We start from the raw sequence: 16,711 nt of genomic DNA, 5'->3' as shown, positions 1-16,711 counted from the left end.
CGCAAATATATCCCACAGGATCCAATCTTTAAAAAATAAGTCAAGTATTCTCTAGTAAGGCATTGGACAGAACCATCTTCCCAAGGTTTCTTAGTATAGTACTAGGAAACATGCACATCAATTTTGGTTGAATTTTAGAAATATGAACTATAGATGGAAGATAGAAGGTAAATGCACATCTCGCTCATATTGAACTTCTCAACCAGCAAGAATACAAAAACATCAAAATGATATTATAATTGCCTCCAAAAACCAAGACTGAAAAATAGAACTAAGGAATCTTTTACTTTAATTGGAACCAAAAAACAAACAAGTTGGCCAAAATACCCAAATAAAAAAACATTGTGAATCCAGGAGTTTACAGATGTCTAGATATGCAAGATCAAGATGAATAGTGAAATGTAAAAATTTAGGAATATAAAGTTTGCATACTTGCAAATGTCTGATAATAACAGTATATCACCCACATAAACAATAGAAAAACCATAAAAAAAAATAATATTCTCAAAGGAATATCATACTTTGATAACCAACGTCTCTCGATGAACTGCACTGATCTCATTTTTGTCCCCACCAAGCCATTCAAATGAGTTTTCCACAGTAATTTGGAGAACATCAAGTTCTAAATAACTACAGAAAAAACATTTATTAGATTTAGATATGCTTACAGTCAACAAACTCTAAGCTCCCAAAAATACTGAAATATAATTAATCATGTCTTGAGGAAACATACTCCATGCTTTCTGTCTGACGGGGCATCAAGATTATTGGTCTACTCAATGAAAGATCCAACTTGACTGCAGGTGATCCTTCAACTTCACTTTCACTAACCCACTTTTCAGATTCAGTTACATGATCTTTCATCTTAACAACAGCATCATCATTAGTAGGAACTAGACCCGTGAAGTAACTAATAACCTGTAGAATCCATTTCTAACATCATATTCTAATCACAAATGACAACAATAAGCTAAAATTCTCCTCAAAAAAGCTTACCTCCTGCACAAAACGATTTAAATAAACAATTCGTACTTCAGACAGCTGTCCTGTTAGACTGTAGTCATAACTAGTATAGTCATCATCGTCTGTGCTGAATGAAGTAAAATCAAGCTGCATAAAATAATATCAAGATGATGCATCATGACAATGTTGTGGTATTCTAGATGAAGTCACAATAGAAAGATAAGCAAACACAGTTGAAAAGTAGGAATCATTTTAGAAATTTATTTTAAAAATTTTTAGTATAAAAATTGAAGTTCTTAAATTTATTTTAAAATTGTTAAGTGCTTTAATCTGATTTTTTAAAAGTTTTTTATCATTCTTCAATATCTCTTTAGTGAGTTTGATAGTTTTGTGTTTTATTAGGTGCAATTTTTCATGCTATATCAATTGGCATCAGAGTTGAATTTCTAATTGGATTTTCAGTATGAGTTCCCTGTCGTCTTCTAACATGAGGTCTAGATTTTGTTTGTTCACCCTCCTCTAGCACTTAAAAGACAATTGATCCTGATCTTAAGTAATCTGCTCATCAATCGATGTCAGTGTTGTCCTAGGGTTGAAACGGCACAAACAACAACATGCAAGAACATCAAAGAGAAGAAGAGAGATGCAAGACTAGATGTTGGCAATGAGTTAAACATAATCTGCCAAGGACATCTCACGAGATAAGCAAGAACAAGTAGATTAGGTAATGAGAGGATTGAGATCTGGATCCAAGAGGAGCTTTCGTCCTGATGACAATGATAATGGACTTGATGCAAAGTAGATATATAGGGAGATGATGCTGAGAGAAGAAAGATAAGTCAAAGGAAATTATGAGAAGTAGAAACTATCCGAGATCAATATGGAACAGCAAGATTTAGTAGTTACTGTCAATTGAGGTTGCTAAAAAAACTACAAAAGAAGATCAAACTGCACCAGGAGGATTAAATCTGTTGGATAAGTACACTAGCGAGAAGACTAATGAATAGTACAGGAAAAAGACCAACGCCTATGCGAAATAACCTATAATCAGAAAAGAAAAGGATCAACAAGGTGAGGGAGGAAGAATATGGTGCCCTTGATCGATCAGTTCTGTGAGTGCCAGACAGATTTAAAGTTTCATTCTTTGCAAGATTACGGGACTTGATATGATTATAAAAAACATACAAGAAAATCTATTAGATTTGGCAAACAAATCTGGGGAAAATATATAGAGGGCCTATATAGAAATCGGAGCTGAAGTATTTGATGCTATTTAACATAAACAAAAATTCCAGAGTCAATATGGAACAAGCATATCATGATAATCTGCCACCTGATAAGACTGGAAATTGGCACATAATTTATGCACCTACAAGAATGAAGCATGTTGCAAATCAAAACATTTGAAAGATGAAATCCAAAGAGAAATACCTCAACAAAAGAACTCCCCCTGGGATCCCTCATATCACATACCCAGAAGTAAGGATGATTTTTAGGAAGACTGTCATCACTAATTTTTAAGTTTCCAAGTGCCGCTTTTATACTAAATGAGGACGGGAATACCTTTGAGGGAAAAGCACAAATGTTAGCACAGAAGTTCAAGAAGATGATAGAGTAATCATAGGTATAGACAACAAACCTTGATATCCGTCAGTAAGTTATTCTGTAATAAAGTTGCAAGTGAAGTTCCATCCTCGCTCATCAAAAAAATTTGAGCCATAGACATATTCAGTGTTAGATGAAAAATTATTCTGCTTTTGCCACTACCAAGTAATCCTTTAAGTTTAGAATCTTCATAAATAGTTGCATTTGAACCATGAAATGAAGTATTTTCTGATGTGCTGGCTAGAGATTCAGACTGCTCCGAAATGCTTTCATATTCAGCGTCAGCATTCTTGTCAGATATGTTGATAGCGTTAAAAAACTCCAAAGTCGCAAGTATAGTAGGTCGATGGAAGAAAAAGGAAAGGGTAGCAAGGGTGACCATCAACTGATTATTAACATCAAGTGAACAAATAAAAATCTAGCAATTATTAATGCAAAATTTAGAATATAGATGCAACAATTTTACTTACCCTGTTATCTACGTTATTGTAGTAGGAAGAACTTTGATCGTATATAACAATCTGAGCTTTCACAAAACTATCCAACGAATAACCTTTCTCAAACTTTGAGCTCCAGGTTCTAAAATCAGCATTAGGTGTTAAACCAGGGATTCTAATGCAATTAGAATATCTGAAGGAAGGTTTTGGAGATTGTAGTGAGTCCTGGGAACTGAAATTGTCAACCAGATCATCCAGATCATCCATTGCTTCATAAAATTTTTCACTCTCAATTTTATTGAGTGATTTTTTTTCTATACTCTCTTCACTGCTTTCTGAAAAGGAAGAAATGTTATTCACTGCAGTAGCTTCTTCACTGTTGATAAATGATCTAGCAATGTATCTAGGTATTTTCCCTCCTTCATAACAAAGTTGATTTTCAATTTCCAAAGATTTTAAGGCAGTTCCGATGAAAATATTTCGCTCCCTCATTGAAAGCTCAACCTGGTTTAGGGACTCATTTTGTCAAAATTAGGCATAAACATCTAAATAAAATACAGTGCCAGACCAATTACCTGCCCACCAATTGCTCGGAACTCAAATAGACGATTTTCTTTATTGATCAGCATTTTCTTTAAACTTTGGTTGCCCTACAAAAAGATCATTGGTATCCTAGGAAGGTATATGTAGTAATTATAACTAAAAAATGAATTAATGCATACAAAATCATACATGATAACTGCAGCTAAAAGCAACCCTTAACTCATCCAGAACACCAATTACAAAAAGTCTTTCCATATCCCCTACATCCAACTCTGTAGCAATTTCATCAGATGTGTCTTTAGTAGTTTCTGTTGTGGAAGAATTGTCAGACATGCTACTAATTGCAGTGGAACCCTGGATAGTCAAATCAATTATGACCCAAAAAAGAGAATTTCAGTAGCAAAATCATGCGAGGAAGATAATTAAAGAGTAAATATTGCATGACTTCCTAAATCAAAAAATAAAGGTTCATCAACTTAAAAGATACAAATATTTTCTTCAAAAAAAGAATATTTATCTATATATATAATACAAATGGCCATATTAGAATAGAAGTTTGTGAAAAACTCAACATATTACTTGTTCATATTGAGAAGATACTTTGCAAACTAAGAGAATAAAGCTAAGGTACCACACATAAAAATCGACTATACAGCAATTAATTGTGTTTATCCTCCCTTCCACTTCCCCAGGGGAAAAAATAACATCTGTATAAGTAGTTTTATTTCTTTAAGAATTTGAAGAGAACAACACACTTAGTCATGTATATTTCCAATTAATTAATTAGGCTTAGAGGCTATACACATACAAGCAACATAATCTCCTGACATATTGCAATACAAATAAGGAAGACTATTATTTTACTTGGTAGCATATAGCCCAACAATCTCTCTCAGCAATAGTTGATATGTCATCCCCTACATATTGCCCATGTTACATAGTCAATCACAATTACTTATGATTCATCTATTCCCATCTCCTCTAACTATAGCTATTCTATCATATTTATTATTTAGTGTACTGATTTATGGCTCTAAGCTGCAACAAATACCACTGCTTTGTGACATGATGTGTAATTTCATAAATGGTACTTCTACTGCATTTATGATACATTTCAATGGGTCATCTACTTTGAATCCTTAATTGAAACATCTCTCTGAATTCATGCTGGATAACATTCCTCATTCACTACATTTACATTGCTTAATTCATCTATCAACGTCATGCTAGTAACTTATCAAATTGGGGGAAAGGTTAAGTATGTTCTCCGCCCTTATCAATTTTGTTTACCTATTTATAATTCAGTCAAGTATACTAAATCTTTTAAATTAGTTTTTAATATTTTTTGTAAATTTATTTCCATTTAAGATTCACAAGTAAAGAAAAAGATTAACGTTGGGCATGAGTCTTAGAGTTTGTATTTAATATTTGGTGTAAATCAAAGTTCGACAGTAGAGAAGTGCAACACTAAGCACAGAAAAAAATCTAAAAGGAAATGAGACAAGTAGCAAAACCACAACTTTAATAGACAAATTTGGTACCACAAGATAAATTAATGGAAGCTTTGTCCTCTCGCATGAATGCATCAGTAGAGGAAATGCTACAGGCCGACTCCACAAACTCAACTCTTCTGAGTCTTTAAAAGGATAATTCTGGGAAGACGATCTACTTCGAAACCTAAATTGAAAATTTGTTCCTCTCCAAAAAACCTTGGTCTCGAAATAAAGTCTTAAAGAAAATTTGAATAGACTTAGAGTTCCAATACTTATTAATGAACTGTTTCACCTCCCTAGAACTCATGAAATGGTTTACAAAGCCCTATTGACCACCAGCTGACTCTTTGACATCTGATTAAAGTCTTCCAGAATAATGCATTATTCTATTTCCAGCAATACTCTACAACTCTCTGTTTTCTACTGCTACTCTTTTTCCTGAAACTTTTTATATTTCTTCATTTTTCCCCCAGTGAAAAGAAACTCAGTTAAGTGTGAGTTGATGTCTTTGCTTCTTGGCACTTTTCATCATCAATCAGCATAATCTCTTCTTCACTTATCCATGAATTTTCCATCAGGATTCCCCAACCATTTTACAAGAAAATGAAAATATGAACCAATTCAATTTTCATATCTCGCACCTGGATAACTGTTGCAATAATTTCAACTTCTTTTCTAAGAATTGGTGTACTATCACTGTATAAAATGTTGTCTTCGGTGCTTATTTTCCACGAAAGGTATAAAGATCAGCTATATTAAATACAGGAGATATGTTTTAAGTCTTGAGACAGCTCCACTTCATAAGCATTTTCTCCAAATCTACGCAATACTATGGCACTAATGCTAGGTTATTCTCCGAAAATGTGTTATAGTGTTCAATAAGAATGTCTTGGTAAGGACCGCTACATCTACGTAAAAACTTGGATATAGTTTTACATATACAATAGTTCTCATACTCTGTTGAATAAGAAAAGACCTAATAGAAATATCAGTTGTTTTATATTCGGAATATAGAACATAGAAACACTCCCACTAAAAGCAACAAAGGTAACAATTAATATTTTATGTTTACAAGAAATAAAATAAGTAAGGGAGAAGATAAAGGTGATAGAGAACTTAGATTTTAAGTACCCAAGAAAGAGTTGAGAAATGGACTAAGTACTATTCTAGATAATTTGTTAAAAGACGAAATAGTAGAATTAGTTAGGAAGGGAGATAGGATTATAACTCCTAAAACAGTGGCAGCAAAAAATTATTAATGTAATTAGCATAATATATATATAAAAAAGTAGGATTAGATGAAAACCCCAAACATAGATTTTGGAAAAACCTAAATAAGGTAGTGTAAAAAATATTGACAAACAAGATGATTTTAATAGAAGGAAATCTAAATAGATATGTAGGAGTAAGAAACAAAGAATATAATAAGTTGCATGGGGAGTTATGATTTTGGAACAAGAAAGAAGAAGAAAAAATTATATTGTATGAACTTACAATAGTTAATATGTCTTTTAAGAAAGAAAACACCTAATTACTTTCAAAGTAGGAACAGTAACTTATAAATTGACTTTCTTACCGTCATTCCCAAAGAAAACTTAACCACCCAACATAGACTAGTGGTGTTAAATATATGCCTCAAACATAATGTTAGTAGGAGGAAAATGTACATATTGATTAAGTAGTGAAAGTTAAAAAAATGATAAGTATCTTTAAGGAAAGAGTAAAAACACAAGTATTAAGCGAAATACATGACGACTCGAATATAATATGGGATAAGATAGCGTCAAATTTAGAAATAGTGCCCAAGAGCACGGTGAGTCAAGAGTACAAGCACTACCAAATAAAAAATCTTTGTGGTAGAATGAAGAAGTACAAGAGTAATTAAAGGAAAAAAAGAATAATTTATAAGTTAGTGACCACTTGTAAGAATAAAAAAAAGATTAAAAAATATGCAATAGTCAAGAAAAAGATAAGAAATCAAGGAGAAAAGCCAAGAATAAAGCTTTCGAACGTTTGTATCTATAGCTTGATACAAAAGAAAAGAAAAGAAACATCTATAAAATAATTAAAGCAAGAGAGAGGAAAACAAGGAATCTTACCCAAATAAAATGAATTAAACATGAATTCAATTGAAAACTAGGAAAGGATGAGGTAATAAAGTAATGATTGATAGAAGAGGTATTTTCATTAACCTTTTAATGATTTTTAATAAAGTTTAGATAACCAACTTAGCTTAGAAAATTTAGTAAGTCGTATAATTTTTTTTGAAAAATTTAAATTTCAAAAGTAGAATAGATGTTAAATAGGATGAAAAATGAAAAAGCAGTTAGCGATATGATATTCCAATAGTAGTATGGAAGTGTCTAAGGAAATAGGGTATTGAATGACTTATGAGGTTATTTAAATTGATATTGAAAATAAAGAAAATACATAATTAATGAAGAGTAAGTATTTTAGTCTCCTATATAAAAAACCAAAAGAGATATACAAAATTGTGCAATTATAGGGACATTAATCTAATGAGTAATACTATGAAACTTTAAAAAAAAATATGAATGAAGAAAGATCAAGGAAGGAGATTAAGGTAATTGAAAATTGATTTATATTTCGACAATAAAGACTATACATCTTCCTAAACAACTCAAAAAAGTATAGAGAGAAAAAGAAAGACCTGTACGTGGTATCCATTAACCTAGAAAAAGCTTATAACAGAGTCCCGAGAAAATTATGTTGATAATTCTACCAAATAAAGGTATTAGCAAAATGTATAGAGATAATTAAGAATATGTATGATAATATAATGACAAGAGTGATAAATCCTAACCGATTAACCTACAAGAATCAACTCTAAGTCCATATGTTTTAACACTAATTATAGATGAACTCACTAAATACATCTTATATAAGTTACCTTGATGTATGTTGGCAGGTGACATTGTTTTAGCGTGAAAGAGTAAATGCTAAGTTGAATCTTAACAAGAAACACTATAAATTAAAAAATTTAGGCTTAATAGAGTAGAAATAGAACATATGAAATTCAAGTTTAATTAGTAGTACACGTAGTAAGATGTTAAGATAGTAGATGACGAGTTATCAAATTTTTAAGTATCCACGATTGCTTTTGAAAAAATGGAGGGGTTGATTGAAATATTTTACATGGGATACAAACAGGATAGTTTAAATGGAGGATGGCGTTAAGTGTTATTTGTGATTGTAAAGTACCTTTAAAGTTAAAAGGAAAGTTCTACAAAATGATAGTAGTTGAATGTTGGGTTGTGAAGCAAGTACACAAGCTGAAGATGAGAGATGAAGAGATGAGAATGTTAAGGTAAATGTGCGTACGTACGAGGATGAACATAATAAGAAATGTGAACATTAACGAGAAAGTAAGAGTTGTACCCATTGAGGAAAAACTCCAAGATGAGCATTTAAGATGGTATGGAGATACTTAGGTGAATAATAAATCCTCTAGTTAAACAATGTGAGACATGCACATTAATCGAGGAAGTGAAAAACTAAAAAAGACTTAGTAAACAAAGATAAACAAGATAAAATTTATTTAAATATATTTAAATATAGACGATAATATAGTAAGGGATCAACTCAATGGCGCATTAGCATCTATATAGGAAGGTCAAGGTTGATACATAGCAAAGTCAAGGTTTATAATTTGCCTCGGAATAGTCCACTCACTATTGGGAAGGATATTTCCCCGTGGTTCTCTTTACAAAACTATTATAAGCAAACTCAACTTGTGCCAAACTCAAACCCCATTGTTTAACGTTGTCTTTGGCAAGACATCTCAATAAATTACCTGAACTCAAATTCACCACTTCTGACCATTTGACCATCTGCTTGTGGATGAAATGCACTATGATATTGCAATTTATTAGTCATTAATTTCAACAAAGTCCTCCTGAAATAACTTATAAATCTTACATCCTAATCACATAATTTTGGCACTCTATGCAGTTGAACAACCTCTCTAAAGAAAATATTTACAGCATTTGTTGCATCCAGGCCTTTTACAAGCAATAAAATGCTCCATATTAGAGAAACGATCAACTACAACCAGCACTGAATCCATACAACTCGCTCTTTTTGGCATGCCCAGCACAAAATTCATACTAACTTTGTCCATGGAGTTGTGGCTACTAGTAAGGGAGTGAACAATATTTTGTACTTTTAGAAAGTTGGCATGTTTGACACCTATCAACGTGTCTATACACATCTTGGCATAAGTAGGTCCACAAGTATCTTTCAGCTATCAGATAGAGTTTCATGTTCCTGCCAAAATGTACTCCCAAACCACTACAATGCAATTCTGCAATCAGCAACTCCCTTAAAGAGCCTTCTAGAATGCAAAGTTTAACACCCTTAAATAAGAATCCTTTGTTCTCTCTAGCTTCAAGCCTTTCCAATATGTCATGAAAATATGGGTCTTCCTTGTATTTATCATTAATAACCTCCAACCCCACAATACTAGTGGTCATTGTTAACAACAAATAAACTCTTCTACTTAAAGCATCAACCACAACCATGTTTACCCCACAATACTGGTGGTCATTCTTTACATCAAATAATCTCTTCTACTTAAATCATTAGCCACTTTGTTTTGACATCTAGCCCTGTGTCCCAGCATGAATGTGTATTCTTGCAAGTTCTGACATCTACCCATTTCATGTCTTTGGCTCAACTTCTTTTGAAAGTTTCGATTTGGTTTCAATGTTTGATGAATGTAATTGATGGTTAAGCGATATGTCAAGTAAGTCAAAGTAGATCGGCTACTTAATAATAGAAAAGTCCAAGTAGGTCAAAGTTGACCGAACACTTGACGGTTGGATAACGAGTTACTTGGCTCAACTTCTTTTGAAAGTTTCAATTGGGTTTCTTTGTTTGATGAATATAATTGATGGTTAAGTGATATGTCAACTAAGTCAAAGAAGATCAGCTACTTAATAATAGAAAAGTCCAAGTAGGTTGACAAAACACTTGACGATTGAATAACAACTTGGAAAGGGCGAAGTCCAAGTGGGTAAGTTGGGTAAGTTTGATTGAAAATTTAATGATTGAAGTCCAACTCATATTGAAGATGGAAATCCTATCAGGTCAAATGTTAGGTACAAGAAGTCATGACACGTAGATGTCAAACAATTGATGAGAAGTGCAGACAGAAAGGTAACTAGATGTTGAGCAGTTAATAGAATAAAGTTTAGGCGGGTTAAGGTTAAATGGATGTTGAGCATTGACCTAAGTCCAGGAACATCATAAAGGTTTAGACGCTTGGTAAGAAATAAAGTCCTAGCAAGTCAAGGGTAATTAGATGTTGGGCAAAGTTAAAAATCCTAAAAGAGTGGGATTCTAAGCAATGAAGTCCTAATAGGCCAAGGGTCACCTGAGGCTAGACAAGGAGAACTCCAGGTAGGCCGACATCGGTTGGATAATGGCCAATGGGTGAATTTCTAGACACAAGATATTCCTGGGCAAGTGAAGTCATTGAGGACATTAGGCAAGGAAGAAGTGTTGATAAGTTGGTTAACTTGTACTAGGCATACCCAAAGACTAAGAGTCTCTTAGCACGGCATGAATCTAGGTTTATGGCGAATAGAAACATAGTATTAGTCAATTGGTGAAACCATGAAGATGTGGTTTGGTTAAGTTATAATTGACTGCCATAGAGATAATAATTGACTAATTGAGCAATTGACTGATAGATTATAAGCAGTTATAATCAGTTGATTAATGGCTTCGAAACTAACAATTCATGTTTCGGGTTGTCAACTGATGATATCAATTTAATGATGGCAAGGTCAACTGGACAACCAACTAGAGGTGATCACAAAAGTTTGTGGTTCGCTGTGAGAATCAACTAATGCTTAACCAATCAAAAGTTGTTGAGGATACCAGGTTCTGATAAATCTTCAACAATAGTTAAATTCTTGCATCTATACACTACAACAAACATAACTTTTCGCAGCGCGTCATCAATGATATGCGGTTAGAGTGCGCCATTAATAACAATTTTTACGGCGCACCCAATTATGTGCGTTGCAGATAGTATAATGTTTATACAAACGACGGTGTACAAAAAACATATGCTGTCAATAAATTTTTCTACCGCGTACAGAGTTCACTGTTAAAACTTAAAATTAACGGAGTGCGGAGTGCGGAGTGCGCTGTTAATATTATTATACTTGTATAAACGACAGCGAGCAAAAAATGCACACTGTCTATAAATATTATTTATTAAAATAAAATATTAACAGCAGCTTTTGTGCAATGTAAATAATATGCAACTTTTTTAAAATTTTTAAATCCCTCTCACCGTGTGAATGTTTTGCCCAATTCTTTCCGCCCCATGAACCCTTCGCCTTCCACCAAAACCCCTTGCCCAATTCTGATTAGGGTTTCTCTCCGACCCATGGACTTATCTTTATGATCTCTCTCTCTCTCTCTCTCTCTCTACCGCCACACGCAACCACGAATTAGAGAGTTGTCGGCGAAGAGGACTACAAGATGAGGCTTTTGACCCCACAACATACTCTCCAGCAACGTCAAGGACGTCATCGACGGCTTCCCACTCCACCTCGAGGCCGAGAAGTGGGTCGAGAAGGACGTGGAGCTCAATGTTGACTTCCTCCATCACATCTTCCACAAGATCGAGTGGAAGGCCCTCGTTGGCGCCCGCCCGCATGGTTGGTTATGGCAAGCTGCCAGATGAGGCCGACGCCGTGATGCTAGATGCCGAGGATTTCCTTCGCCGCTTCCACCATGTGTTGTTCGAGATCCATGTCGTGGGCACCCTCGTTTGCCCTGACACCGGCCACCGATTCCCCATCAACAATGGTATACCGACATGCTCCTCAATGAAGATGAGATATGATCTCAAGCTCAAGATTACTGTTTTTTTGCTTTCGTTTCTTTGTGTACTTGCGATTTAGGGGTGGTTTTTTTGTAGTTAATAGAAAAAAAAAAATCAAAAGTTAATGGAGACAGATTGCCATGAAGAATTGTTGGTTATGCAAGTTTTGGTATTGAATTATAGGATCATAATAATTCCTAAATTTCTCCCATCGTATTGATGTTTATGTGTTAAACTTTTGATCTTGTGCTAAAATATTAATAGAAATGTAGAAGTTTCATGATAAATTGCTTTCAACGATGTTCATCTTCACAACATGTTCATTAACAAAGATGAGGTATGATTCTAGGACAGTTAATCTCCTAGAATGCTATGAAGCATTCCTGCAACCTGTAGAACTGTTCTTGAAAGTTTTGTTCTTTAATTGCTGGAACGTGATGTCATTTGCTTAAAAAAAAACCCTCAACAAATTCTTTCTCCTCTTTCCGCCAAATTCTTTCCACAAACCCTCTCTGCCAGGTCATTGTTATGGTTTTGATTAATATTTTTTATAATGCCTTTTTTGTTTCTATTTCCTTGCTTTGATTTGTGTGTTGGTTAATATCTTCATAATTTTGCCTACAGTACAAACAAAATATTCCTTGAATTCTTGATGAGTGAAACACACGATATTTTACCTATTTTTTTAAGGTGGGAATTTCTTTTTCATATTTCCTCTGCATTTATTCTTTATTCCTTTTTTTTCCTCCATTCATTTTCGTACTGTTTAACATCAAACTGAAACATGCTACTACTTATTTTCAGATAAGCTGGCCAAAAATTTTGAATGGCCACCAGATCCTAGAAAATATTTTGTTCAAATCTTTGGGACTTTATAAATGTAAGTTTACTAATTCTTTTGCTAGGTTTACAACGGTCTGATACTCTATATGTTCTGTTATATATTCTTCTTGATAGTACATTTGGTTGTGATATTAATTTGGTATAAACTGTTTTATTTGGAACTAAACAAACTGTTCAAAGCAAAACCTAAAATTTCGTCCCATGGGAACCACGAGTTAGGCCTTTATATAGGAAAGAAGATATACAACAAAAGACAAAAATACCCCTATAATTAGTCTAACACTCTCCCTCAAGCTTGAGAATATAAATCATATGCACCAAGCTTATTACACATGTAGTCAATTCGGGGACCTCTAAGTGACTTAGTGAATATATCTGCTAGCTGATCATGTGAGTTGACAAAACTAATAGATATTTCTCCATATATGACTTTCTCTCTGACAAAGTGACAGTCAGCTTTGTCCTCTCATGGAAGACTGGATTTGAGGCAATATGCATAGCGGCCTGGTTGTCACATATGAGTGACATTTGTGTAACCTCTCCAAACCTTAGTTCCTGAAGCAACTGTTTTAACCATATAAGTTCTTGACTGACAATAGCCATAGCTCGATATTCTGCTTCTGCACTGGATCTTGCCACAACATTCTGTTTTTTACTTTTCCAAGAAACAAGGTTACCTCCGACAAATATACAAAATCCAGAAGTAGATCTTCTATCAGAGGGAGATCCTGCCCAATCTGCATCAAAATACCCCACGACTAGAGTATGTCCTTTGTCTTCATATAGAAGACTCTTTCTTGATGCACCCCTGATATATCGAATAATGTGAGTCACGGCATCCCAATGTTCTTTGCACGGAGAGCTAAGAAACTGACTTACTACACTTATTGCAAATGAGATATCCGGACGAGTGACAGTAAGGTAGCTTAGTTTCCTTACCAATCGCCTGTACCGTTCAGGATCTGAAAGACACTCCCCTTGATTTGGCAGGAACTTGACATTAGGATCCATGGGATTGTCGACTGTCTTTGAGTTTAACATTCCTGTTTCTTCGAGAATATCCAATGCATACTTCCTTTGGGATATAATGATCTCATCTTTAGACTGTGCCTAGGAAATATTTGAGTTTGCCAAGATCCTTTGTCTGGAAATGTTTGAAACGATGTTGTTTTACTTGTGAAATCCCAAGATGATCATTACCTGTGATGACAATATCATCAACATAAACCACTACATAGATGCAACCAGTAGATGAGTGGTGATAAAAGACAGAATGATCAGCCTCGCTTCGAGTCATGTCAAACTGTTGAATTACGGTACTAAATCTACTGAACCATGCTTTGGGTGACTGCTTGAGACCATATAAAGATTTCCACAAGCGACATACAAGACCAGAAGACTCCCCCTGAGCAACAAAACACGGAGGTTGCTCCGTGTAGACTTCCTCGAGCAGGTCACCATGTAAGAATACATTTTTCATGTCTAATTGATGAAGGGGCCAATGGCGAATTGCAGCAATAGACAGGAAAAGACGCACAGAAAATATCTTGGCAACAGGAGAAAAGGTGTCTCCATAATCCAATCCAAATACCTAAGTATAGCCTTTAGCGACAAGACGAGCCTTAAGCCGATCAACCGTGTCGTCTACACCAACCTTCACCGTAAACACTCATCGACAACCAACCACCGACTTCCCAGGAGGTAGAGGAACGAGGTCCCAAGTCTCACTGCTTTGTAAGGCACTCATTTCATCAAGCATAGCCTATTTTCATCCTGGATGGGTAAAGGCATCACCTGCAGTCTTTGGAAGAGAAACAGACAACAAGAAAGACAGACAATAATAATAGGATAGAGAAAGACGATGATAGCTCCAAGAAACATAGTGAGGAGAAGGATTACGAGAGGAACGCATACCCTTTCGAAGTGCAATAGGAACATCAGAGTCAGGAGATGGGACCGGAGGAAACGGCGAAGGACCTGGCTCCAAAGATGTGCCCACGGCAGTGTCAGTGTTGGTCGGCGGCAAAGCAGAACGAGGACGACGTTGATAAACCTGCAAAGGAGCAGAAGAGGCTGGAGATGATAAAGGCACCTCCGGAGGACAAAAGGTAGTTACTGGTGCAGGTGGAGAGGGAGAAACCTTGGCCTATGAAGCGGAAGGACCAAAAAAAGAAACCGACTCAAAAAATGTGACATCAGCAGAGATGAAGTACCGACGAAGAGTAGGGGAATAACACTTGTACCCTTTCTGAGACCGTGGGTACCCAAGGAAGACACACTTATGAGACCGGGGAGGGAGTTTGTCAATGTCGGGATCAAGAGCATGAGCAAAACATATAGAACCAAAGACCCGAGGTGGTAGAGGATGAAGAGGCTGATGAAGATCTGCTCGGGGGAGGCGGTCTCAGCAAGGAGAGAGGAAGGGGACCATGAGGCGAGGCCAAGGAAAAAGAGCGCGGCGGAGACAACAAGCTTGAGGCGTTCGAGCAGGAAAAGGACGGTCGCGACGGCATAGAAGAGCACGACGTAGCGACGACGGAGGTGGAAAGAAATTAGGGTTTTAAACTCGCTCTGATACTATGTTCAAAGCAAAACCTAAAATCTCGTCCCATGGGAACCACAAGTTAGGCCTTTATATAGGAAAGAAGATATACAACAAATGACAAAAATACCCCTATAATTATTCTAACACAAACAAAGACGGTCTTTTTTGGTTGTTCGAGAAGCTTTGTTGTTATTGGTTGTGAGTGAGGATTTGGCTAATAATTACTTCCTAATGCACTTTGCAGGAACTCAATCACAAATCCAGAAATCAAGAAATTCTCAATTAGATCATAAATCCAGAAATGAAGATAAGGACATTGAGGCTGGTCATATATAGTTTCTCGACATCAAATCATAAGTATGAAACTGGAGATGAAAGCTAAGATGGAAGTCTTGAGAACGGCACGAACACTTGTGGCTGTTGGATGCATATTATATTAAAACAGTGTTGGAATATTATTGATAGTGAAATATTTGATTCTTAGTGATTCATGATTTTTGTAGTTGATTTAGAGAATTGTGTGAGCTTTGTAATATTAGATGAATAAAATTTATGTATTCACATTTTAATTGAATTTTGTAATTTTTATTTATATTTTAAGTGATAGATGAATTGTGATAATATCTAAATTTTAAATTTGAATTATATATTTTAAATAAATATTAGTAAAAATTGTATAATAGTTTAATTACAGCATGCATCGCATGCTATGAATGTTGTTAATCGCAACACGCGGTCCGAGCTACGATTGCTCTTAACCGCAGCCTGCGGTGAGCGTTGTGAATGATCTTAACCGCAGCGCACAGTGCATGCTACGACTGCTCTTAACAGCAGCGCGCACCACGCTGTCGATGTCTTATAACTTTCAACAGCTTGCAGTTGTGCAGTGTGCGATGCGCACTACGGATAACATATTTGCACACTACGGAAAGTCAAATTTGTTGTAGTGATAGTAGAGCAATTGACTAAAAGAAAGGTATACTAATGAACAAGCGATCAACTAGAGAATACTGTACACTCAACTAATCAGCATATTCAAGTCACGAGCATAAACTGGTTTTGTGGTGGCAGTGTAAGACTTTTAGAGACCCATGGAGGTTTCAAAACGAGTATTACTGAATTCTAGGGCTTCCAGCGAGCAAAAAAACCAACAAAAGCAGCTAAGCAAGCAAGAACTCATTCATTTGTAATTTCACTTATTGTATAAGTTTATATTTGCTTGTATTCGTTGTTTGTCGTGTTCCTTGTATCTCATGTGAGAACATTCATTTGTAAGAGGTTTCTCGACTTTGAAAGGAATCTAAAGAGGAGAAAGTTAGTGGTGTTATTAGTACAAATCTATCATGGTCGCAAAGTAGGAACTGGTTTCAGACACTTTGTTGACAACTAAAAAATGATCACAAAAAAAACGGAATTGTGA

General features: G+C 35.2%; 1 protein-coding gene and 1 pseudogene across 2 annotated transcripts in view; one reads left to right on the top strand and one right to left on the bottom strand.

The window, feature by feature from the left end:
• Nucleotides 1-16,711, bottom strand: part of LOC121984930 — a 146,792-nt gene that overhangs the window by 57,190 nt on the left and 72,891 nt on the right. For both annotated transcript variants that reach the window (XM_042538116.1, XM_042538125.1), the window contains exons 22-29: nucleotides 3,738-3,902; nucleotides 3,581-3,655; nucleotides 3,039-3,509; nucleotides 2,603-2,953; nucleotides 2,395-2,526; nucleotides 997-1,110; nucleotides 734-918; nucleotides 522-630 (exon numbers count right to left, since the gene is read on the bottom strand). In XM_042538116.1, coding sequence (XP_042394050.1) covers nucleotides 522-630; nucleotides 734-918; nucleotides 997-1,110; nucleotides 2,395-2,526; nucleotides 2,603-2,953; nucleotides 3,039-3,509; nucleotides 3,581-3,655; nucleotides 3,738-3,902 — 1,602 coding nt within the window. The remainder of the gene's footprint in view (nucleotides 1-521; nucleotides 631-733; nucleotides 919-996; nucleotides 1,111-2,394; nucleotides 2,527-2,602; nucleotides 2,954-3,038; nucleotides 3,510-3,580; nucleotides 3,656-3,737; nucleotides 3,903-16,711) is intronic.
• On the top strand, nucleotides 11,558-11,924 carry LOC121984944 (annotated as a pseudogene).

This window comes from Zingiber officinale, chromosome 1B, assembly GCF_018446385.1.
Source record: "Zingiber officinale cultivar Zhangliang chromosome 1B, Zo_v1.1, whole genome shotgun sequence".
Classification (NCBI taxonomy): Eukaryota; Viridiplantae; Streptophyta; class Magnoliopsida; order Zingiberales; family Zingiberaceae; genus Zingiber; species Zingiber officinale.
Note: the sequence above shows the minus strand (reverse complement) of the source record. Positions and strands in the feature narration are given on the sequence as shown.